General features: G+C 40.0%; 1 protein-coding gene across 2 annotated transcripts in view; it reads right to left on the bottom strand.

Annotated features, from left to right (window-relative positions):
• Positions 1-24,714, bottom strand: part of FAM169A (family with sequence similarity 169 member A) — a 38,082-nt gene extending 13,368 nt beyond the window's left edge. For both annotated transcript variants that reach the window (XM_054811124.1, XM_054811123.1), the window contains exons 1-6: positions 24,137-24,714; positions 7,887-8,024; positions 6,420-6,519; positions 5,136-5,221; positions 3,572-3,743; positions 1,128-1,307 (exon numbers count right to left, since the gene is read on the bottom strand). In XM_054811124.1, coding sequence (XP_054667099.1) covers positions 1,128-1,307; positions 3,572-3,743; positions 5,136-5,221; positions 6,420-6,519; positions 7,887-8,024; positions 24,137-24,385 — 925 coding nt within the window. In that variant the 5' untranslated portion in view covers positions 24,386-24,714. The remainder of the gene's footprint in view (positions 1-1,127; positions 1,308-3,571; positions 3,744-5,135; positions 5,222-6,419; positions 6,520-7,886; positions 8,025-24,136) is intronic.
• Positions 24,715-25,536: the final 822 nt, after the last annotated feature.

Here is a 25,536-nt window from a genome sequence, read left to right as displayed (position 1 = left end):
TCACAAGACCCAGCCCAGGATGGAAGGGCTATCAGGCAGAAGATATAGTCAAGTGATTTTTGTCACTCCACGTTATCATAGGCACTCATGAAAACCACTGTTTGGGAATGTAAATACGTTACCATTGCATGGTCTGTCATCCATTCACTCTTCACTTCCGGGATATTTTCTTCTCTGCTGTCCCTCCACCTCTTTTCTCCCCATACACATACTAAACATCCATGTGGAGAGGCATGCTTTGGCATTATTCTGTAGTAGCTACCAGGAAAACTACTGTTTTTCATCTGATTCACTATTGATGCATAATCTCAGTGGACAGAATCCCTGTCATATCATTCCTTGACCATGGAAAGGGATTAGTCATTAAATTCTGCTCAATAGATCTTGCTGGTTGAAGCCTAACAAACCAGGTCTAGTCAGATGCAACAACAGACAGTGGACCTTGGAAAAGCAGAAAATTTCCAGTGGCTAAGAAGGCCAGATGAAAAAGTCCATAGAAAGAAGCCTGGCAGATGATCTAAGAGTAAGACAAGCCTTGAGAAACAGGGCAAAGGAAATGCGCTTCTTGCCTGAACACAGTCCCAAGCAAATCATTTCCAAAATGTGTGTCATTTCCTAGATGGTATAACTCTTTTGGGTTGCTAATGGAAGAGCCATAAATGTTTGCCCTGTACATTAGAACAGTGCCTTCTTATACCCAAGTTAAAACATAGCCCAGTATGTCCATTTGACAAAGAGTTCTGAGAAAGCATGAATTAAATGACCTTGTGAGGCTTAGGAGTGAACAAGAAAAAAGTGCCACAAAGATGATATGCATTAGATCACACACAGAAACACCTCAGCCCACTCTGGAGGCTTGGGCGGGGGACGGGGGAGACATACAGTGGTAAACTTCACAGTAGCAGAAAGCCAATGGAGATCCAATACTCTAATCTCATGTAGAGGATTAAAAATCTAATCAGGAACTACTTCGCTATCTTAAATCAGGATTTTTAATCTTCACTGAAGAGCAGAACATTTAATACAAAAACTGAGGATGCAGCCACAAACATGGAGCTTGAATGACAGCACTCATCTGGACATGTAAAGAAAGCACAAAGAACAGAAGAATAAATTAAAGAGCTTGCCTGTGTATGCGAAGGACGATAGTGGGTATCGTAGACCAAGGGATTCTTCAGCAAAGGAATCCACAAAGTCTTCCAATATCATTAGCCCAGAGTCTTTCCCACGATGTTTCTTTCTTACAAAGATTGTGTCTAGCACTGGCAGGTTATAATTCAGGCCACGGTAAGAGCTATAAACACTTCCTGAAATAGGAGGGGAAAACATATCCCTCAGTACTTCAGCACTGACATGTTGTAGCATGGATTTTAGCATACTCCTAGACTTCTATGATTTGTAAAAATTATACCAAACTACATAATTGTAAGTCATATAAAGTTATATTAAAAATTCTAAAAATAACTTATAACATTCATTAAAAATAAGTAATTGCTATCGGCCATTTATTGGTTCTTTGGGCAAGCTTCATGATGTTGCCAAGAAATATCAATAGATTAATATGTTAGAAAATGTCTATAGTACCAGAAAAGAATAGCAGAGATAGAGATGAAAGGCTCACTTTGAAATCTCACTATACAATTCCATAGGAAAACTATACTAAAAATGAAGATGGAGGAGGGAGGAGGGAAAAGGAGACAATAAAATTCTTGAATTGCACATCGCTCCTCAGGACAAATATGAAGACTATAATTCAGCTCTTGTTTAAAGACTGAAACAATAATTCCAATTTTTTAAATGAAATCACAAAAAATCCTAGGACAATTTACATTGAAATTGTCCTTTAAACAACACATTATCCATAATTAAACAAAGATGAAAGACTGTCATAACACATAGGTACTTCAGTATCAGGGGATTCAAGGGAATCAGTGGTGACAAAGGATGCCATATAATGGCATTAAGAAAGTCCATCAACTATCCAATCCATTTTCAGGCCCTCATTTTGTAAGTCAGTGTGAACTATGCCAAAAAAATTGTCCTTTGCTCTAACAAGACCAAAGAGAAGCATACAGTTGTCTATACAACATAGTTAGTCTTCGCAACCTTGTATTTTTGAGGCCAGTGAACATATTTATCTTCATTTTTCAAGCAAGGAAAACGTGGGCAGGGAGGTCACATTACTTGGGCACCCTTTGGAGCACCAGTCAAGGTCTACTACTCTTTCCTAACTATCTGTTTCCAGAGCTGTCTTTCTCCACGTAGACTACTCATTTGGAGAATATAGCACACAACCAAACATGGGTGAAATATTGATAATGCTGGAAGATTAGCCTTCAGTGTTTCCTAACTCAGGACAAGTAAATGAGAGGGCATCATGAGAAATATAACAAGCGAGCATGAATTTATGGCACTGAAGTTTTGCTATAAAGAAGTGTCCCCATTCTAGACTGAAAAGAATCGCTACTCTAATTTCCAGCTTTAGGATGCCACAACAAAAACCACTGCAATGTAAATACTACTTTGTGATCACCACACTACAGCAATTTTGACACTAAAAATAAGACTGAGACTTACACAAATTATGCACTGCATAATTTCTTTTAAAAAACTACAAGAGATAACAATCAGAACAAATTAGCTAGTTTTCCTGTCTTGATTGCCAGACCAGAATAGGTCAGTGACCCAGACAGTTTACTATTTTAACAGTTAGCAAAGGCATATATGTGCATTAGATGGAGAAAGTCTCCAGCAAGCCTGCAGTACCATCATTAATCCTGAATTAGTTAACCCCCTCTAGAGATGAAACAAAAATACTTGTTTCTCCTTGATCCAAATATTGATATTCTACAAAGTGCTGTCAATGTGCCCACCAGCATACCCAAACAGTAAGTTTTATTCAGCAAAATATAAAAACACAATAAATTCCAAAATAACTAAAGGGAAATTATAATGTTTAGAAAAATGGAAAAACAACAGAAAGACTGTACATTAATAACATAAACCTGCCAGCTCAATTGTAATCTCTGAGGTAATGCATGTGTGGAAGGAAAGGCAATCTCTGTTATCAGCAGGTATAGCTGAATCTTATGCCTGTGCGCAAAGTTTCTATACTTTTACGCTTTGAAATGTTTAATGATATGACACCTGATTCTACAATCATATCAGATAAACAGGATCTCTGCATTCTGGAGCTAACATCAAAAAAACCCACAAAACCCCCAAACAAACCACTCCCCCAAACCCAAAAATCAAGCACAGCTCAATTCAACTGTAAACAATTGTTCAACAGATAGAAGAAGAAAAAAAAAAAAAGCTATTGGGTATACCTCATTTCTACAATTTAAAATATTTTTTTTTAGAATATGAAGAAATCTAAAAAGCTTCTTAGATTGCTAAGGCACATAAACACTTAAACCTCAAATTTTAAACTCTTACGATTTCAGGAAAATACCAACTCATGAGTGAGGTCTGCAAGGCTTGCAAAGTCTACTAAACACAATATTCTTCAAATAAGCTCCCTATCCCCCCCCCTTCTACCCCCAAATCCCACATTACTCAAGTGTTCTACCTGTTGGTTTAACGGAATAGAACCCAATAGCCTCTCCTTTTTTCCACATGATCTTAGCATAGGCATTGCTACCGTGACAGAGAAAAGGGATCTCATTTTTTCCCATTTCTTGCGTCCGATAGATAATTCGATTCAAAACATAGAGAACAATCCTCTCTCCAAGAGACTTCACCTAAGGAAACACGGAATAACATTTTAGAAGAATTGTCAGATTAGTTAATATTCACACATCATGACCTTATTTTTCAAAGTTGCCAGTTAACACAGATGCAGATGGAGTCAAGAGAAGCTGTAAGTGCTAAAGCAGAACGAAACTCTAGGGTTTGAGGGCAAGGAGGTGCTCGGAAGCCACAGCAGTATGTTAAGTATAAAGCACTGCCACAGACAAAAGGTATTGCATGACTTCAGTGTGACTCCTAATTCAATGGGTAAAAGCTTACAGCAGTGCTGGGAGTGGGGGAAAATTTTTTAATTTCAACTCAACAACTATTTTTGTATTTGAGAAACATTCACCAAATACAATAGCAGTACATCAGCCTCAGACTTCCCAGGTTAGCAGGTAATTGGAGTCCTACAAAAGAGAAATTATGAGCCTCACTGGGTAGCAGGACTTGGCACACTCAATCACTCCTGATAGAGTGGCAGACAACAGGACATGATGCAGTGGAAGAACTAGTTACAAGAGTTTGTGGCATGAAACAAGGAACTCTGTATCCTTTTCCCTGTCCTGCAGAGTTCCTTTTACAGATGAAATTTAAATTCACCACTATCCTACCCGCAGTGAAGGAAGAACACCCAGACCCCAGAGTCTCAGCTAATCTACCTGTAAAATATTCAGCTTTCCTGATTTAATCACAATCCTACCATTAAGAAGCATATGGAAAACAAGGCTACACACCAAATTCTCTAGAGTAATTAAAAAAATAACAAAAAAAATCAGAGATAAGTGCCCAGATTCTATGAGCTGATATAAGTTACACTCCTGGAAGAATACAGATTTCCAGTTTTGGAAAAAAACACAAAACTCCATGCTACATAGGTATCAGTAACGGTAACAAAGGTCAATGATGAGCAATAAAGCAGATAAGTAAGTTGCAATAAAGACAACTTACTTTCCCAAACCTCATGCGCTGCCACTGCAAGACACCAGCTCCAACTTGCCTCTATCAAACAGGTTCCTGACAATATTTTTAGCTTTCTAGCCTCCTGATAACACCAATAGGTACTGCTATGGCACAATTCACCACTCTACTAAGACATTTCAATACAACCAGACATACAACGTTCTAAAGAGTAAAGAAAAAACTCTTAACATTGTTAACATCTAAATAGCTTACATATGAAGCTATTGTATGAGAGTCATTCTTACTCTAGACACTGTCTTCATAACCAAGTTTCCTTCCCCCTAGTACCTATTCCTCTATTCCCACTGACCTTGCTTTTGACATGAGACAGCCAACTCATTTCTGAATAAAATGAAAACACATAACATCGCAGAAGCTAGCTATTTGCCATTACCTTGAAGGATAAGAATAATTGCTAGGTGAATGTTGGAGTGCTTTACCTGATGAAGCCCTTGTCTAGTAGGGACAGATGTTCTCACAATGTCATCAATTGACCACCACTGGTCAGCAAGATACAGGGCTACAGCTTGAAAGAAACAAGGGGAAATAAGTAGTTAGTGATTCTTACTATTCCAAAAGAAACATATCCATTAAAGCTGCTAAACAATTAGGAGTAACACCACAGTAATCAAGTTAAGCATCTTCTAGTTGGGACTGTATCAACGCAGCTTTTACTAACCTAGCATGTGTGGTGCTGTACACCGTCCCATATGCAATGCTCCCTAGTCCAAAACTTGTTTGAAATCTGAGAACAATAAAACTAAATGCAGATTTTGTGCAGTATGACATATAGGAACTGTTTTTTCAGACATAAGCACTATCCTTCTTCACTGTGCCCTAGCACCTCCTTCCACTAAAAACTGGGCCTGCCAAGGAGTCTCATTCATGCATGTATTTTAGTTTTGGGTTGCTAATGGATAGTGATACTGAAGCTGTGCAGGTTTCAGGGAGTCAGATGGATGTAAAGAGGCTGACAAGCATGTGATTAGCAATCAGGAAGAGTTTGATCTATGGCCATTTGTGGCAAACTTAGCAATCATATACATGGCATTAAATAGAAAGAGACAGAAACATGGAAGACTGGAAAGGAAGGGAGAAAGAGAGGAAAAAAAACCCTCAAAAACCAGTGAGATACCACCTTAGCCAGAGCTACATTAGGACCTAAAGCTAAAGACAAATTTATACTTGATGATGATCAATCACTGCTAATAAAGAGCATCTAAATTCATGGGTAAATTAATGGATTCTATAAATATTCAATAAATTCCTTTTGGAGAGATGAGGTGTACATAAAGAAATCAAGAGATACATGTTGTACTTGTATTCCGATAAGCACCATGTTATTTTGCTACATATCTGGAACTGTTCAAGGCCAGGCTGGATGGGGCTTTGGGCAGCCTGGTCTAGTGGAGGGTGTCCCTGCCCATAGCAGGGGAGTTAGAACTAGATGATCTTTTAAGGTCCCTTCCAACCCACATCCATTCTATGATATCTTCTGAACTCAATGGGTTCAGTTCTACTCCAATTAGTGTGCAGATTTCTATCACTTGTGTATATGAATCCACAACAAAAATAATAGCATAGGAACAAGAACACAGTGAACAACAAATGCAGAAGTGGCAAAGTATGAGCTGCTCTAGCATGGAATGAGCAAGGGTCTGGTTACATGTATTTGTCACAGAAAAAGAAAAAGCAACACAGAGATTAAAATCTTAAAATGAAACCTGTGAGCGAGTCCCCTGGTGCAAACAAAGCAAGAACTTTGTGTGTCTGCTCTTCACCATAAAGAGGTACGAAGCCCACAGATGACAACCTAATAGGAATCTGAAACAAGAGTGTACAATACTTCAATAGACTCTTGCTAAAACAACATTAGTAAAATATACAGAGAATGTTTAGCAGGGTAAGCAAGACAAATGTTGAAAACTGAGTGCTTAACTGTAAAGGACAAGCATCAGACCCCAGCCCTTACTTCAGAAGTTTCTTCCTAAAGACAGGCTACGTTATAAAGAACTCTGACTCAAGCTGTGGCAGATTTAGCTACAGTAATTTATACTGTTACAGCTCTCTGCTGTCAGCAGTTTGAGTTCCTGTGCACAACTGAAGGTGTGCAAAGAGCCAGCAGTATGTTCACTTCAACTGCCCCAGCTATGCAAGCTGTCAAAGCCAACAGAAGAATAAGGCAGGCGGTCAAGAACAGAAACAAACTGGCACAGCAAAATTGCTGTTAGTTAACATGAGCCCTAAGGTGGGAAAGCTGGAGTCAAAAGGGTTTTCTTCCCTTAAACTGCACACATTTTAGAAATTCTAAAGTTGTCTGCTTGATTTCCCCTCAGGAACAATGTAAGAAGGGTCAAAACAAGCCACCTTTCAGGAGCTGAGTACCTTTGTGGAAATGCATTTTAATATTTAAATTCACAAGTTTTCAATATTTAATTAATGAAAAAAAATTGACAGATATTAATGGTGTGGTAAATAGACTTGCTTACCCAATTTAAGAAGATTATGATATGCTATGCCACAAATGAGGATGTTAGTACAAACAAATATGTAGGCATACAGCATCTGCAGAAATGCAGGAAAGTACTCAAGACACTGCTTCTGCCAAAGAATCTGCAACACTGACCTTTTGTTCACACTGAGAATCCTCTCAGCTCACTTATTTTTCATTAAGGTTATACACCATTGCTTTTATTGGTACTAATTCTAATAGAAATGTTCACCTAGACAGAACCAACACTGACCAACTTATCTTTGAAATTAGTGAAGCTTGCTGATCAAGAATTGAACCCAGCCATGAAAAACACTGAGGGACTCAGATACAAAAAAAGAGCCAGTTGGCTTCAGTAAATCGTGAACCCCTTAGTTACTATGATAGATTTTTGTGACTGCATATGCTAGTGCTTTTTAGGAAAGTTTGACTCATGAGTTGAAGTTTTAAGTCTCTTTAAAAATTACTTAATGCATACAGATCCATTGCCTAGAAGCAGCAAATAGTCACTGATGCCCAGATTTAAACACAATTACAGAATAAAAAAAAAAGTAGAGCTTGACACACAAACAGGAATTTGGAAAATACAAAAGCTTTGCTAAAATTATATAATTCAATAGTTATGGACTGGATATTTTAAGTCTTTTAAATCTACAAGTACATCAAGAAAATTGAGACTAAGGTATTTGCTGGTTCTTACTTTGCCGTGGTCTGGCAGAGACAAGAATTCAGGATTGTTTGGATCCCCATACCGAAGGTAAGACATGTAGTCTTCTCCTGAGCTCTCCAAGTCTTCATGACTGTAGCCATTCAACATATCCACAGGGAATGACATCCTCTTGAGAAAAAAGCAAGATTATTACTGTAGGTAGAGAGATACAATGCACAGTTTATCACATATTCCTATGAAACATGTAACTAAGACTGTTGAACACTCCCCCTCTGCTACTCTCTAGAGCCCTCTATATCCAAGCCAGAAAGAAGAAATGCTCCAGACATTTAGTTAGGATAGCGCCTATTAACACCCAGTCTGTAAATCAATACATGAACCCAATCTGTGTTTATAAGCAGAAAAAGGATGGGTTTAGCCATAGATCCCCCAGACCAAAACGTGGCAGATTTCCAACATCCAAGCCCCCTGTTTGCAGCACATGTACAATGGACCACATACTGCCTTGAGGTGGCAAGCTGTTACCTCCCTTCCCAGTTGATGTTTTTGAGGCCAGATTAAGCAGAAAGTGGCCTGTCAAATAAGAAATAAACAGCCCAAAAGATAACAAGAAAGAGAAGTTCATTTATTTCGGAGACCTTGCACTTAAATACATCTCTGAAGAAACCAAAGCACTGCTCAGAACTTCTCTCAACAACTGGCAAGTTAGCATGCCTACCAGCTGGCTGTTTCCAAAAGCATTCCAACTGAACAGATGCTACAAGCTCATTAAAAACAAGAGCCCACAACAGACTCAAAAGACACTTTAAGGAGGTGACAAGACAAAACTAAAGCACTAAAGACCAACCATAGTGGCAATAGCTCCTTGAAAGCTCTTAGATTCAAATTTTCTTTGTCAAAGTGGTGTCAAATTAAGATGAACAAGAGCTCCTGGAATCCACTGAGTGCTCTTCAGCTAATGCTCTTCCAGGTCTATAAAACTACACACGGAAACAGACCCCTTGACTCTCACAAGCATAAGCTACCACTAGTTCATGAGAACCTGTTCTGGAGGAACAGAGGCATCTCTTGATCTGTCTCGCTCAGTTCCCAGGAACTCATTGCCCAACTCCCAAAAGCACAAAGCTTTTCATACGGGATTTACGATCCCTAGTCTCTACTATAGAGTCTTTTTAAAATTTTTTATTTTAAATTCTAGTCTCCCAATTATTTTTTTCCTTTATCTCCAGTCCCCTCTCTCTAATCCACCATTCAGCATTCTACTGACACAGGTAAATCAAATGCAAAAGAAACTTTTATTTCAACTCACCCAGCAATTAAAAAGTCTGCATTTTAAAAGCTTTTTAACTGCAATAATATACTACTAATACTACGTTGCTTGAATAGATGAAGCTGCTCCTTCTACAAAAGGGATTTCTTTTTTCCTGTTAAAATTGAAGAACAAGCTTGGACATGACTTCATTGGCATTTAAAACTGCTAGCTTTAATGCTTTTGCTGGTGAAAACACTAAAGCTTTCCATGAATGCTATTGTTTAGATATATACACACCTTCCCGACAGCAATTTCCTTTCAAATGTAGCTCCTTCCTTCCCCTTACCTGTTATTTGGATTTTCTCTAGCCTTCTTTTCCAGTACCTCATATTCCTCCTGCTATTGCTTATTGCCCCTTTTAGATGCTTAGCTGCATCTTTTAATTTTCGACCTGTTTCTTCCCACCTTCCAGGTGCTGCCCTTGTTAACAGGGCAGAAGCAGGCAAGACACAACTGACACCAGCCAACTCAATTTGCTCCCCCTATTCCCAAGCAAAGGGACTTCAAGAACCAGAGGTGAGGCGTGGGTGCCTTGGAACACAGCAGCAATGGCGTGCACCCAGAGGAGCTGCTGCCAGGGAAGCAATTCATCCACTGCTCTTCTCACCTTTGGAAGATACGGTTTACTCACCCATATTACAGTTCTGGAACACACCAGCAATTGTAGTACACATAAACGGACTAGCCTGATGTAAGTATGTTGCAAGAGGAACAGGAAGAGAGGTGAAGTGTGAGATTACATGTCACTGCTTCTACAACAGGATGAGGCTTTAGCAGCTGGTTAGCTGCAACAGGCCAAGTAAATTTTGCTTTAAGGGAGTACAGGCACATGAAAACCACAAAATTTAATTTTCTGTACACTGGAAGAAAGGGGAAATCCCGCTCTACTATTAAAAAAATACCTAAATGCTTGGATAACTCTGAGCATAATAGACAAATTGAACTGAGTTTTTGTTATTACATGACAAGGAGATAAGCAAGCCACAAGCTGTAACTAAAAGCCTCTAGGTAATAATTCCTGACATTTTTTTAGAATAATGCAGAGCCAAAGCAGAAAACATGCAATAAGAAATTCCGGAGATTATCTGAGTTCCAACCACTACCCCACTATGAAAATAAAAGCAACAACCATATCTTTGCTTATAAGCAAAAAAGACAAAAACCTCTTTTCTGCTAATTAATAAGTTAATTGAATTACCCTCAAAATCAAAGACCTCCTTTCTGTTTAGCTGTTTGGGTGACTTTTATATAGCGTACTTTGATTTTATCCACTCCCAACTCACATCAGTCACTTAACTTTTCATCTTGTATCATTTGAAGAATAGGTTATGCAGGAAAAAACCCCAATACAGAGCAATCATGAACCAACAAAAACCTACTCAGCATCCCTGCTAAATAACCATCTATCACCTGTACCATGCAGCAGATAAGTGTTTGAGAGCTTGTCACTATCTAGTGTGATGTAATTTGTTTCAGTGTTGATGAGATCAGAAGTATTTCACAACATTTAAGTTCATTAGATCCCTGAAGAAATCAGTAACTATACACAGAAAGTTACCAAATTACATTAAAAGCATTAAACAGGTGATGAAAAGGAGAATGTCCCATGCCAATCTATAGCAAAGCATAGGCCAGTCCAAAATGTAAGCACCTTTATTTTGAAATGCAGAATAACCCAAAGACAAACCAAATGGCTTCCAACAGTAATAAATTAATGTATTTCTCTCACAAACCCACAGTTGGTTTGTCAGTGTCTTTAACAAAGTACAAATACAGATGGGTCCACATATAGCCAGTCTCAAGTAATGCAGGAGAGAGAAAAATAGCTTTTCAGTTTTCCTTGACAAGAAGGGAAAAATTACACATTTTTCTCTGTAGAGCCTGCAGGAACAGCACAGGTCTCTGTCACACAGCAACTCATGCCCCTTTTTGTTGCTCTAAGCCTCCATTTGTTGCACAACTGTAAAACTGTCAGGTCAAATCCTTGTCACGTATTGTGAGACTGTACTCCGCTCATGGGGTACCACTCCAATTGGTTAGCAGTCGGGCTGACCTAGCACATGTGATGTAGCCTTAAGCAGCCAAACTCATCAGAACTATTTGTACAAAAGGCATATTAGAAGTGTGTGTTTGGAGGGGGGGGGGAATAAAACTTATTTTTTAAATAAGACAAATTATGCTTTCCATATTTCAAGTGAAAGAAAATAAATCTTACACTCTTCAGAACCGTATCATTTCACGTGATAGTATTAAAGATTGTATGCAATAAACTCACATGAGCAACATTTGCCTCAATGTGGAATTGTATCGCTTTCCCCCTTGTCAACATTGTACTACGTGAGAAATGGCACATCCTTTTTTAGGAACGGCTGCAGCACCAGAGGGTAACAGAGATCAATTCAAGGAACACCAATAAAACCCACATTTAACAGGATGAGCGAACATATTCCTGCGAAACTGAGGCAGTTCCTTATTCACAATTTTTTTTTTTTTTAGACCTTAATGCTTATTGTAATAAAGTAGACTAAGTGGGCAACTTTGCAAATTGATTTTATTATAAATTATAGCTGAGACCCCTATTTCATCTTAGAAGTGCACAGTACATGCAGCTTCCAGCTCACACATGGATTTCAGCAGGAATCTGTTCTGTTCATCCCCTTGCATGCCCTCAATACTGAGGGCCATGAAATAGCAGAAAGAAGCCAAAAAGCTATATTGTTTCTTACAGCATGGCAGAGGGCTTAAATACATCTTAAAACTGGTTTTGTATACCTTTACCCTAGGGGAACTGAAGGCTAAGTGGTTAGGCTGCCAGCCAAGGATTTAGAGGCATCACGATGAATTTCCAGCTTCATGTGAGCACAGAAATGCTAGATACTTGATCCGCCTGAACTCCTGATCTACAAAATGCAAATAATCATTACCTCAGAGACACCAGTATGAGAAATACATTACCAAGATCATGAGGTACTTGAATACATATTGTATCAAAACTTGACAAGTATTGGAAGTAGACAATTACTTGCACAGCACAACTTAACTGCAGAGCTCATTTTCCTTCAAAAAAAAGAAAAAAATCACAACAATTCACCAAGGACTTTTCAACATAACTGGGACAGATAAACAGGCCTGGCATAACAAATACGCACAAAACAAAATCAACAGCTACACAGCAAGTGAATCTTCAGATTTAAATTTGTGTTTAACAATAAAGAATTATAATTTAATTAGGGTGTGATTATTTCATTAAAATTTGAAGTTTAGAGAACAGACACCAGGGTGCTCAAGCTAGAACCTGCCAAATTTTTCTGCTAATCAGGGCAACTAATCCAGCCCCAGCCCACAGGACACACATCAGGTTCAGTCTTGTGATAAAGTATTGGCCTACTCAGAAAAAAGGTAAACTGCAGTAGTGCCTGACCTACCCTTTAATCTATTTAAACAAGTGCTGAAGTACTGGATCACAGAACTCCAAGGACTGCCATACCTTTCTTACAGATCATCATCAACGTTGAACCAAGTTCTGTCTTAAAAATATAATCCTACCATGATCTCCCAGACTAGCAATAAGCTACACCTGGGGCAGCACCATGAGAAGAGACATAAATAACAAGTTAAATATACATCTCCACATATACACTAGCTGCTGATGTTCCAGAGAAAATGAAGCCAGGACTGCAGAAGTCCCAAGCCACACTCCAGAACCAGATCTGATGATGCACCAAACCAGCAATCATCATCTTCATCAGAGCAGCAGGAACATAATTTCTATCTTCCTATGTTAGTTTCCCACCTTGCAAGGTCCAATTGCTGATTTGGTGAAAGCTGTGAAACTACATAAAAGTTGGGAGAATTTTTTTTTTTTTTAAAAGTAATATTTTTAGTTTTCTAGCTTCAACTAAAAAAGAGCACCACATCTACCACTTCTAAAATTGTTAAGTACTACTAACGCTAATTCTATTAACAGATAAATTACATAAAAGTTTCCTTGCTTAGACTACCAGCTGTCACATACACAAAACATTCTCATTGCTTTTGTTTCTTCTTTATTCAACATCCAATACTTTAAATTGTGAGGGGTTCTTTTGAAATTTTTCTTGTTTCTACCCAAATACATTCTGAAACATTTAAGTAAGCAAAAAGGTTGTTCGTCCTTTTCTAATATAAAAATAATTAAATTTTAAACCTATACTAAGGTAATTAATCATATAAATAGGTATAGAGAGTACCTATCTGGTTTATTATGAGTCTTACAGTTTGAAATACATAGAGAAAATCTGTCCCATAATTAACAATTTAAACCACTACTGTAACAAAGCTTTTACGTTTTATAAATATCCCCATCTCTTTTATAACTCAATTTTAATTTTTAATATAATGTATGTCATCTGTGGGAAGATGATGACATTTTAGGAAAGGGAAGTTGGTTTTTTTTAACACTAGAATATATATTAGGATTTCTTGAAAACCATACAGGCTTGAAGAAGCAACAATAATACACTATTTGATCTGCCACATTGAATGGACAACTCAAACCCTCCTCACTCAAATAACTACATATTTAAAGGTAGGTTTTCTTGGGTTTTAATTTAAAAAGGTTGGTTTTGTATATTGCTAAGTGTTCTTCAAACCATTATCTGCACCATAGTAATAAGTCATATAAATACTATCTCCTGCAGTGTGGCTTTTGTTCACCTTTTTAGAGAATATAGACATGTCAATCTTAAATACAAGTTCTTCCCAATTTAGATAAATTTACTCTGGTCTAGGGTTTGGGGGTTTTTTTCCTAAAATTAAAAAGAATTTTTTTTTTAAAAAAAGGAACATACCTGAAATAACATCTACTTGTACCCTATAAAATCCCAAAATAGAAAGGTCTTAAGGCAACATAGGACAGTGGTCTAGAAATTGTTGTCAACATCCAACAAGAGCTCTGGCTTAATATGCCAACCACATTATCCGTAATCTGCTTGAAGCAGCTTATGCAGCTCTGGTTTTCTACCAGAGACACAAATCAAAGCTGTTGATATGAATGCAAATAAACAAAAATAATCAATCTTTTCTGTTCATTAATTAGCTACCACAATTTAATTTTTCTTGTATAACACAGAATTATGAAATCTACATAAAGGATCCAACTCCCCAGTCCTGGTATAAAAGACAACTGCAGTGGAAATCAGCAAGAACGATGGAGGAAAGACCTATGTGACTGGGTTCAAACAGTCTCTTGTCAAATGAAACATGAACAAGGAAGGAAATAGCCCTCCACATTAAAAAAACAAACAGCATTTGCATGCGATTTCTTTGCAATTAAAAAAATAATTAAAGTTTGATAAATGTATATTAACTTCATTAAAACAAAATAGTCTTAAAGTATCTAAAAATTCACTCTAGAATTAAATATATCCAAGTTGTTTTAACATGTAATAAAAAAGATAACATTTGGTAGCTCTAAAAGACTAAACTGCAACCAAAACGTACTAATGTAAAACTAGATACTCTTATTTAAAGTGTAACCAACAACATTAAAGAGTACATTTAACAAACTGGCGGTTAGATTTGCAGAAAACATGAACTCTGCTAACAAATACAAAATTATATGGCTTTAATGAAAACAGGACAGAAAACCTACTAGTTATCAAAACTGAGGTGACGGAGTAGTATTAGTAGTATTAGGAGAATACACAACTTCACTCTCACACCCACCTTAGGTAGGTAAGGTTCTTAAGTATATGCCTGATTAAGCACCTGTGTAACACCATTAGCATTTTGCTCAAGTGATTAAAATTAGGCATTTGATTAGTAGCCTATTTAACCAGTTCTTAGGTATACAAACTACTGACCTGTTATTTACATTTTTTCTACACAGTCTCACATTTTAATGAGATTATCATCTGGTTTCTTGAAGAGCACTTTCTTCAGGAGGGAGTTTTGGGAAATTAATATGCAGAAGTGCTTCCTATGAGGAAAGTGTGCCAGAGATTTACCAAATCAAAATTCTGTGTTTGAGACTACTCAAAATAGCCACAATTAATAAATCAAAAAATGAACTTTTCTATAAGAAAACTTTTATGCCTTTCCTTTCAGCTTCTCATTTGAGGTGAATATATCCATACGCAAAATGAAATCCATTCCAGTTGTGTTTGAAAATAACAAACATTTAAAGGAGAGAAAGATAGGCCTGAGGGATTATTACTTCCTGGATCAGCCTCTCTGACATATCTGATGTCTCCTGTGCTCAGCACCCACTCTTCTTTCTAATCTCCCACTTTCCTCCATCTCCCCTTCACTACACAAGATAAACTTGCTTAGTACCTTAAAAAAATAACACCAAACCCTAAACAGATACCCTAATGACCCACCTTTCCTCTCCGATCACTGCTCTTTCTCCCTTCCATGCCTCAGCAGCTTAGAGCTGCTGTTTTGTAGTTTTCCAGCACCATCCCCTGCTCCCTCCAATTTTGCTCCTGCACTTCATACCCCACAGCATCTGCTCTTAAAGGCCTTCCTATAGCTCAGCACTTGTAGCTCACACTCAGCCTCCCTCCGCAGGTGGGGACACACCCAGCCACACTGCTCTTGCCCCTGCTCATCTTCCACAACTCTGAGTCCCTAGGTTTGCCATCTGCTTCTCCAGGCACCTCTTCAACAAGGCAAGAAGATACACCTCCTCCCTGATCTTCTGCAACTTTATTTGACGCTTGCCATCAGAAGACCATCTCTTACTCCCACTTGGCACCCATGTTTCTTGGCAACTTGTTCAGTTTTCAAACGTTCACACCTTCCTCTACTATTATCCCTTCAGTTTGGAAGGGCCACCTCATAAATACATCTAGTGATTTCAGAGATAAGAACAATAAAGATCTTCCCTTGACCATACTTACAAAAAATCCACTGAATCTGGTTAGACAGCTGGTGGACTTGTAGCCAAAAAGAAAGGCCTGTAACGAAGGCCTGCTTATATTACACATAATAAGAAAACGTAGCCAAGAAGAAAGGCCTGTAATGAAGGCCTACTTGTATTATAGGTGATAAGAAACTCTTCATTATTACTTTAGGTAGAAGGCTAACAATTCTTAGAATGAGCACCTGCTACACAGCATGAGAAAAAGGAGGAGCTACAAGACACTTCAAGGTCCTTACATACATACTTTTCAGAAAGGGAGGCCACTAATTGCCTCCAGCAGCATCCTTATCTTCCTGAGGCGTATAGCAAACAATTACCAGGACCAAAGTATTGAGAAACTAGGGGAAAGGTAATTTGGGCCAGGGTCCCCACGACCACTGACCCATAAGCCCCCTACCCAAATTATCCCACCTACTCAAAAGATAGAGGCGGAGAAAGGAACTGAGCATACGTTCTACTTTGCATACTAGGCAAAGAAATATGAACCAATTATTGTAATGGGGAGCGTACCACTTTGTAGTCTTTGTAATATTCATGTATAAATATGACAAGAGAACCAGTGTTAGGGGTGCCTGATTAGAGGAACTATCCTCCTGACACCCAGTGCTGCAATAAAGGAAATGCCTGCTTCTTAATGCTAAATTGGTGTTAAGGAGTTTTCTTTCATTCCCGAATTTCGGTGACAGACTATCAAACCTAACATAACTAACCTAACACCGCAATGAGACTAGTGTTGCGGTAACCCTATGTACACATTTGCATCTGTTTTTAAAAAGCCTGGTTGTGCTATCCTATCCCCACAACCAGGGCAGACTTCAAAGCTGCACAGATTAAAGCAGGCAATTGCAGACACATGTTAGTACCGTCTAATGGGTTACTACTCATCAGCCAAACAACAGCAACTCCCTTTATGGCTGCTTCAAGAATATTCCATATGCAAATTCGAATGTGATGGTGACCATGGTTACTAACGGTGAGCAGCAGGTCATTAAGCTTTACAATCATACTTTTCATACCAAAGAAGTACCTAGAACAGTTGCCTGAGCTACAACTATGCCATGTGAAGTCTGTGGATGTCATGGTTTTCAACAGAAGAGCTGTAGGAAATTCAAGGATTAAGTATTACTCAAGCTCTTTTTGCCGTTTTTAAATTATCTGTAGGTGGTTTTGTTAGTTTTGTTTTTAGGAGACCTATAACTAAGAAAGCAGCAATTGCTTTGGTTTTGTGGGCAATTCAAATGAAAATTTCTAACCCCCTTTCTGCATTAACATGGGATCTTCCCAGGAGTAGGAGAAACTCACTGAAGTGAAGCAGGGAAAACAAATAAACAAGACTGCAACAACAGATCCCTGTCAGTCAACCCTAAAACTTTCCTGCAGACCAGCAAGCACACAGAATTAAGAAGTTTCAGAGTCTGACTATATGGCCTCATTTACAGTAGCCTGAGGATGAGAATCTGGAAGTCAGCACTACAGTAAGTATAACATATTTGGAGCAGTAAGAATTTAAGCCTTACTGTAGATTAAGAATTGCACTGTTTCCAGAAACAGAATAGGCAGCTATCTCCAACTGTTATTATAATTATCTTCAGAAGATCACAGGTGGTTAAAAATACAGTGTTTAATAAAAGCAAATTCTGAATATTACCTGCTATTTGCACTCAGTGTTCTACAGTAGCAAATTCTTTCAGCTACACACAGCTGAAGGCTTGACAAGGTACAACAAAATGATCAACTTCACAGACAATGCAGTTTGTGAACTCACTAAAACAGGGTGGGATCAAAGAACACCAGAAGAGCTAGGGACACAGATAACTATAAAGAACTTTATCTTGCCTTTCTCAGTGGAAAGGTAGGGTGGAAATCAGGTGACAAGAATACCACAGACATCAAGAACAATGTTCAAAGGATGTAACCAGGGCTGTCAGACACCATTCTTGGGCCACAGACACGATAAAGAAGTCATTACTGAGTGTCAGTCCGAGCTCAGTCATTTTGTCAAGAGGTATTTCAAGCTACCATCCCAGATGACAGTCACCGTTCCCACAGATACAGTGGCAAGTATAAGCATTTCCATATGCCCATGCAAAACAGCACCAACACTTCCTCATCTTTACAAAGGCCACAGAGACTACCCCAATCTAGCACACAGCTGGACTCAGCAGTGAATATGTGTCTTCCTCTTCCCATCTTCAGAAGGATGGAAAAAAGGCACATGTAAACTAAAACTATAAAACTGGAAGTAAACTCCATCCTCTGAAAAATAAGCATTCAAGAAACACAAATTCAAACCTAGTATCAAGATGACTAACATGCTAGGAAGGAGTCAGGCATCTTGTAGGCTGTTCTAGCTAGAAGGAAAAAAAATAAGTAGCAAGGTCTGGTATTTCTTGTTTATGTAGAAGTCTTGTTCCCAAAACAAAGAAGACAACATCAAAAGAGTATTGCATTGCTCAGAGCCTCAAGAATCTGTTCAGACATCAACTGATTTACATCCCTCTTCTCTAAACTTTCCATCGGGACCACACAAATGGGCAGCAGCTCAGGGCACACCATCTTCCCCAAAATGAATCACTTCTCCCCATTGTCCATACTTACTGCCATCAGAACCAATATCTAGCAAACTCCTTAGCTGTCAGAGCACATTCCTGAGCAGCTCTGTGTTTGCCTTTGCTTTCAGCAGTCTCATAATTGCAGATGGTTCATTTTTGTTTCCCACAATTGTCTGGGTATAGCCACTGCTGTTTTAGTTCAACCTATCACAGCTGCATTATAAAAAAACCCCACTTGTTAACATGCATTCACTAGCTATCAGTAAACATGTTACCACAGGACTGAAGTTCTATGTCTGAGAATGTTAGCAAGAACATCTCTAATAGCGGAAAGGAATTCACACACAACCTCCTCCCTGGTGTTATCCTGTCCTTATCTCCATCATCAGCCATCCTGACATCCTTCCAAGAACTTACACTTGCTGTGAATATACAGCATTTCCCCTGCTTCTCACTGTAATACACATTTGTAAAATTCAAACTTCTAAGCTACATCTCCTAGTACCTAGGCTATAGTGTTATGGATGTACTTTATTTTTTGAAAGAATGCCTTAAAAGCTTCAGTAACTGATGTTCTCTAGAAATAGAAACATTAGTTGCTTGTTAGGGGTTGGTTTAGAACAAAGATAAGCAAGTTAATCATATCCCTGAACATATCACCACACCATACTGCATAAGAAGACCTGGACAGTATTACCACTGCTAACTCATTATATTAACTCTAAATTAGCATTCGGCTTTAAGCCTCAGTTGCAAGGATCGGGTTGTTACCGCCTGCTTCTTCAGAAAACTCCTTCACTGCAGTATAAAAAAACCCAACCAAAACCACAACCTCCAACATTTTTAAAATACTTTTAAGTTGTCCATGCTGCACTGTAGTAGCATTTATATTGTTATTGTTAACATCCCCAGCTATTTTATCATCATCAACTCACAAATCATTTAAATTCCCTAAATTTATGATTATTGCTGGTTAATTCTACAACAGCTGTAAGAACTGCTATTCAAGTCAGAAAGCCTATTTGCAGCATTTGCTACCTGCAAAAGAGCTAGATAAAAGATTGGTCTTCTAGCAACACATTTGCTAACCTAAACACATTTCACATTTTTACACCTGGTGTATAAGAAGTATAAAGTCAGTTAGGGTTAATGCAGCATTCCACACCATTCAAAGTCGATGTATACTCAGTGCTTGGTAAAGGTCAGCGCAGCAGCAGGCTCACAACCATTGTTATGTTTGAACTTAGGAACAGGGTGTACTCTTCTAGCACTGCCTCAAGGGCTACTGATTCAACAGAGACCACACCTTGACCAATTATTCTTCCTCTTCAGCGATCCATAGAATTAAAGAAACCTATTTAACCACCCTTGACATGTTTTGATGAAGCCTAGAAGAAAGAGTAAGGGTGAGTTCAATTCACCCTGGCCCATAAACAATTTCTAACCATAAGCTGAAGGTAGAGACACTAGCACTGTGAATATGTAGGTCCACTGTTTTACAGTAATAAAATCTTAAGATGTTATTTTACTACAAAAACAAAGTACAGGACTCAGATTTGAAAACAAATAAAAAATCTAAAATGTTATTTTGAATAGCTGTACAATACACGGTTCAGTACACAATTCAGACAAATGCATCTTCCTAAATTTTCAACTCAAGGAATCATTTTAGTACATACAGATGTATCATTGTTCTGGTTTCAGCAGGGACAGAGTTAATTTTCTTCCTAGTGGCTGGTATAGTGCTGTGTTTTGGATTTAGGATGAGAATGTTGATAACGCACTGATGTTTTTAGTTGTTGCCAAGCAGTGAAGGACTTTCCACTTTCTCATACTGCCCTGACAATGAGAAGGTGGGGGGCACCCAAGAAGCTGGGAGGGGACACAGCCAGGGCAGCTGACCCAAACTGACCAAAGGGATATTCCATAACATATGATGTCATGTTCCATATATAAACGGGGAGTGGGCAATGAGGTGAGGCAGCTTGGGAACTAGGTGAGAAATTGTGCTGTTCATCACTTAGTTTGTATATTCTATTATTAATCTTCTTTTTCTGTGCTATTAAACTGTCTTTATCTCAACAAACAAGTCTTTTTTTTTTCCCTTCCCCCCTCCCACGATTCTCTCCCCCATCCCATGACAGGGGTGGGGAGTGAGTGAACGGCTTCGTGGTTCTTTTAGCTGCTAGCCAGGTTAAACTACAACAATCATTTAAAACACTAGTAGGTTTTCCATTAACTTTGAAAACAAAGATAGATATGTTAGTCCTGACCATTCACTCTTATTTTAGCTAGATTTTAGGGAAGATTTGAAAGCTCGTCACTCTTTTGGGACAGGATTCTTTTACATATTTTAGGGAGATATTTAAAAGCTTCTTTGAAATCTCAGGCTCACTGGAGAACACCAACTAAATTTAAAATGATTAAATAAATATATGCTGCCACATCCCATTGTTAAAAAAAAAAAAAGTCAGCAATAGCAGACAAAACTGCAAGAATGCCAGAGAAGAGCTATCAAGACACTACATGTGCCATTCCAATTCTGTTTAAAACAATGCAGTAGAGGAAACACATTAAAGCAGGCTTTTCCACTCAGGATTGCTTAATCCATATGGTAACAGCTGGGAGCAGAAGTCTGAGAGGAGGGCTGCATTCTGCTTGATTATTATTATTTTTAAATCCATTTCTATTTTATAAAAAAGGTGTGGGTTATTTTAAAGTTTACAAAATGATTACCCAAGAGACATTCATTGATGAAAGACATTCCAAAGAAAAGCATGCTTCTCTACCATAGCTGCCCCAAACTTTGTATTTCAAAGATCAAAGGATGACTATAGCTTTCTGGAACGTATAGCTGATACAACTGATGACTAGGTTACAACCTAAAGGAAGGTTGTATTTATCTGTGAGGAAATGAGAAGCTAGTAACTTGAACAGAGAAATATTTAAGGAATAGCAATGTGAAAATAAGCATAAGTACACACTATTTTAGCTCTAATAATATTACTTGTATTCAAAGTTTATAAACGTAATTGGTAACATCTTTAAATGATTACTACTACTTGATATTCATTGATTGGTATGAGATAGAGATTGATAAACCGAGCCTTATTATACCCAAGAATGTAAGCAAGTAAAGGACTCTTCTATTCTGATGAGCTTCTCTAATACAACCAAATTCTAGGTTCTTCTCTTAGTGATTTCATATCAAACACTTCCACTTTTCACATTTAAAAATGAAAAAAACCCAAAAAAACCCCCCACATTAATGTCAACCTTAACACTGAAATGAACTTCTTCCATCTTTCACTGGCAAAGATTCTGCATTGTAATAGGTGTGCAATTGCCACTAGTTAAACCAACCTGCACAGATAGGATGTTTGGATAAGTAAGGAGAGTTTTAAGTTCGAGTTATGTTATCTTTGCAAAACTTATAGGTGTAAAAAAAACCAAAACACCTCCCAAAAACCAAACCACTATTTTTAATTATTAAAGTGAAGAGAGGTTATCTACCTTAATATGCATATAGAAGAAATTAATAGTACTTTCCAAGTCATTTCTCAGAGTAATGCCTTTCTGTAAAGGAGCTAGTTATGAAACGCTCCAAAAAGACTTGGAGATAGTTACCAGAAAAGTACAGTAGAATCCCATTTTAATTACTCCTCTTCCACAACAGTAAAGAAAGAAACTGTAAAACATTTGCTTCCATACAGAGCAGAGGCTAAGTAAGATCAGATTGGGCGAACAGAAATGGGGAAGCAACTTAAACACTCATCTGCTATGTCAAGAGTCCTCAGCATTTCACCTTTTCATTCATAAAACAGTGTCAAAATTGAGATGATCATTGAGGTTAGCAACACCTGAATTTAAACATTTATAGCATAAAACACTCTCTGCCCTGATGTTTTCCCTCTATGAAACAGGTGATAAAGTGTTTTCTTACTAGCCAACATTAAGACAAGAAGTGAGTAGTTCTTCAATATCTAATTAAGCAGAGGTCAATTAAACAAGAAAGGTACCAGTGCAGTTAAGGAAACAGAGAAAAGATGCAGTCAGTTCCCATAGGAAGAGTTTGAAGGAGAAGTGAGACCATGAACGCTCTGATCTGTAGCAATCTTTTATAGGTCCTCCAGTGAGGCAGCACTGATTTTATTATACTGATCACTCTGCCGTAATACTTATTTCCCTTAAAAACTAGTGGGATATATACCAGGCTATGACCAATGGTGCAGCCCAACACACAAAGCGAATATCTGCACTTAAGCAGAAAGAAGAAAAAGTTCCTTCCTCTCTCCTGCACACACATACACAAAAACCCCAAGTATCAGCTGGACAATATCTCCACACCACAGGCTAGTTTTCGAAATTTCTCATTATTAATACTGAAAAGTCCACAGCCCAGAAGAGCTTAAAGATCATTCTTTAATGGTTTCCTCTAAATAGGACATTAATATGTATATAAAATCAGTGTGTTAGTGTATTCTGTTTTCCATTAATGCTAGTAAAACCTTTTGCTCTAGCTCCCAGAGTAACCCACTTTCTCAGGCTGGATTTAACACTACATAAGCAGGATAGCAATGCTACGTCAATGGCTATCTTAGGCAAGACAATTCCCCTTGTTTTAAGAGGGAAGAATCAACCCTACCTCAAAATAAAATTCAAGAAGTCTCATACATCACATATAGGAAAACATAAAATGTGTGTGTGACTCTGCATATTCATATGTATTTGCACACATATGCACACACAGAGCCATCTTTTGTAGGAGGCATCTATTGTAGCATTGCAATTATTATTTTCATACCTATTTGTAAAGGTATATGTATGTATAATAGATCTTATATACATGTGTGGCTATAATATGTAAATTGCAATTGCAGTAATACATAAATTGCTACAATAGATGCCCCCACAAAAGATGGCAGGCCCTAGCCATCGCGGAGCGGTCTGGGCCAAAACTCACACCAAACGTGGCATCACGCAAGCCCCGGCCCGCACCCCGCAGCCCCGGAGCCCCTCGCCGAGCGGAGGCCAGGCGACGCGAGGGGCGGAGGGCTCGGCCGAGGGGAGACCGGGCCGCCCCCCGCCACGGGAGAGCCTGGCCGGCCCCACCGCCCGACAGTCGCCTCTGCCTCCGCCCCCTTCCCGCGGCCCCGGCGGCCCCCACGGCGGCAGGCTCGGGGCGGCCGGAGAGGGAGCGCGGCGCCCGCGGGGGGATAGCAGCAGGGATGCCGGTGGACACCTGGAGCCGGGGCCTGCCGCGGGCGCAGACAAGGGGCCGCGGGGCAGTGGCCGCTCCGGCCCGCCCACCTGCCTCCCACTGAGCAGCACGGCCCGGAAAGGCCCGGGCCTGTCTCCCTTCCCCCGGCCTCTGCAGGCAGCCGCCCAGGTCTCCCACCCGCCCAGCCAGACTCGGGTGGGCTGCGCGGGGAAGCGGGACGCCCCAGTAGATTACCTCTCACACCCCGCCTCGCCTCGCCTCGCCTCACCTCACCTCACCTCACCTCACCTGAGCCGGCCGAGCCAGCTTACCGCGACGGCGGCACAAGGATGAATGGAGGCAGAGGAGGAGGCAGCCGGACTCCCTGAGAGCCTTCACGGCACGCCGCAACTCGCCTTCACCCGAGCCTGCTGCCCGGCGCCTGATATCATCCCCGGCGGCCTCCCCGCCCCTCGCCGCTGACGCACTCCCGCTGCTACGCCTCGAGCCGCCGCTGCTCGCCCCGCGCCATGGCGGCTGCCGGGGCCCCCGCAGCATCGCCCCCCGACATGGCGGTTAGTGTTGTGCCTGCGCCATCGCCCCCCGTACTTGCGTCATTGCTCACCATGGCAGCAGCTCTGGTACCTGTTCCATAGTCAGCCTCGGTGGCTGTGATGGTATCTGCGTCGTCGCTCACCATAGTCGGGGTGGTGGTACCTTCCCTCTGGCCCTAGCATACGGAGGGAACCCGGGGCTGCCTTGGAGATCAATGGTACCCGCAGGGAGGAAGGAGCAAGGCCACACGCAGTCTCCTAGCGCTGGGCAGCTCACCATGGGGCTAGGGGTGAAGTGTTCCCTCTGCAAGAAAGGGCTGCCTCCCTGTCTCCAGCAGACACCCACACCATGGGCCAGTCCAAGTCCTCAGCGCCACTCCTGTTCACCAAACTGGGGGGCCAACTGAACTGAATTACTGGCAGGAGTGTGTTTTCCAAAGGAAAATGGCCAGCCCTGTTCCCCAGTACTGACCACCACTGGCCACAGCACCCGAGTGTCCACCTCTGAGAAGACCTGCATGCCAGGGAGCTGAAGAGTAACAAAGTCAAACAAGGGTTCTCACAAGAGGACAGCACTTGCCCTTGACTCCGGCTATGCAACGTACCCTTGCTTTATAGCATATGATCCTTTGCTCTGAGCTGGGGAAATACTAGGTGCACAGCTGTGGTGACACTGGTGGCACAGAAGAGGCTGGGCACAAAATGGGGTCACTGCCCAATGTGGGGGACAGCAGTCTTTCCATGGACTTCTTGATGCTATCTGCCAAAGATAGGTTTGTCACTCCGGGGCCAGACAAGCAGGGATTCAGTGCGCTAATGATTATGTGCATGTCCAAAATAATGTAACTTTGCAGAAACTCTCAGATTACAAGAGGGGGTTTCACAGAATAACAGAACGATTTGGGTTGCAAGGGACCTCAAAGACCATCTAGTTCCAACCCCCCCTGCCATGGGCAGGGACACCCTCCACTAGACCACGTTGCCTAAAGCCCCATCCAACCTGGCCTTGAACACTTCCAGGGATGGGGCATCCACAGCTTCTCTGGGCAACCTGGTCCAGTGCCTCACCACCCTCACAGTAAAGAACTTTCTTTTTGGAGACAACGTGAACAGAACTTTTTAAATTCAGTGATTTCCGTAAAAATCCATTTCTAA

The sequence above is a fragment of the Grus americana genome, chromosome Z, assembly GCF_028858705.1.
Source record: "Grus americana isolate bGruAme1 chromosome Z, bGruAme1.mat, whole genome shotgun sequence".
NCBI classification, from domain to species: domain Eukaryota; kingdom Metazoa; phylum Chordata; class Aves; order Gruiformes; family Gruidae; genus Grus; species Grus americana.
Note: the sequence above shows the minus strand (reverse complement) of the source record. Positions and strands in the feature narration are given on the sequence as shown.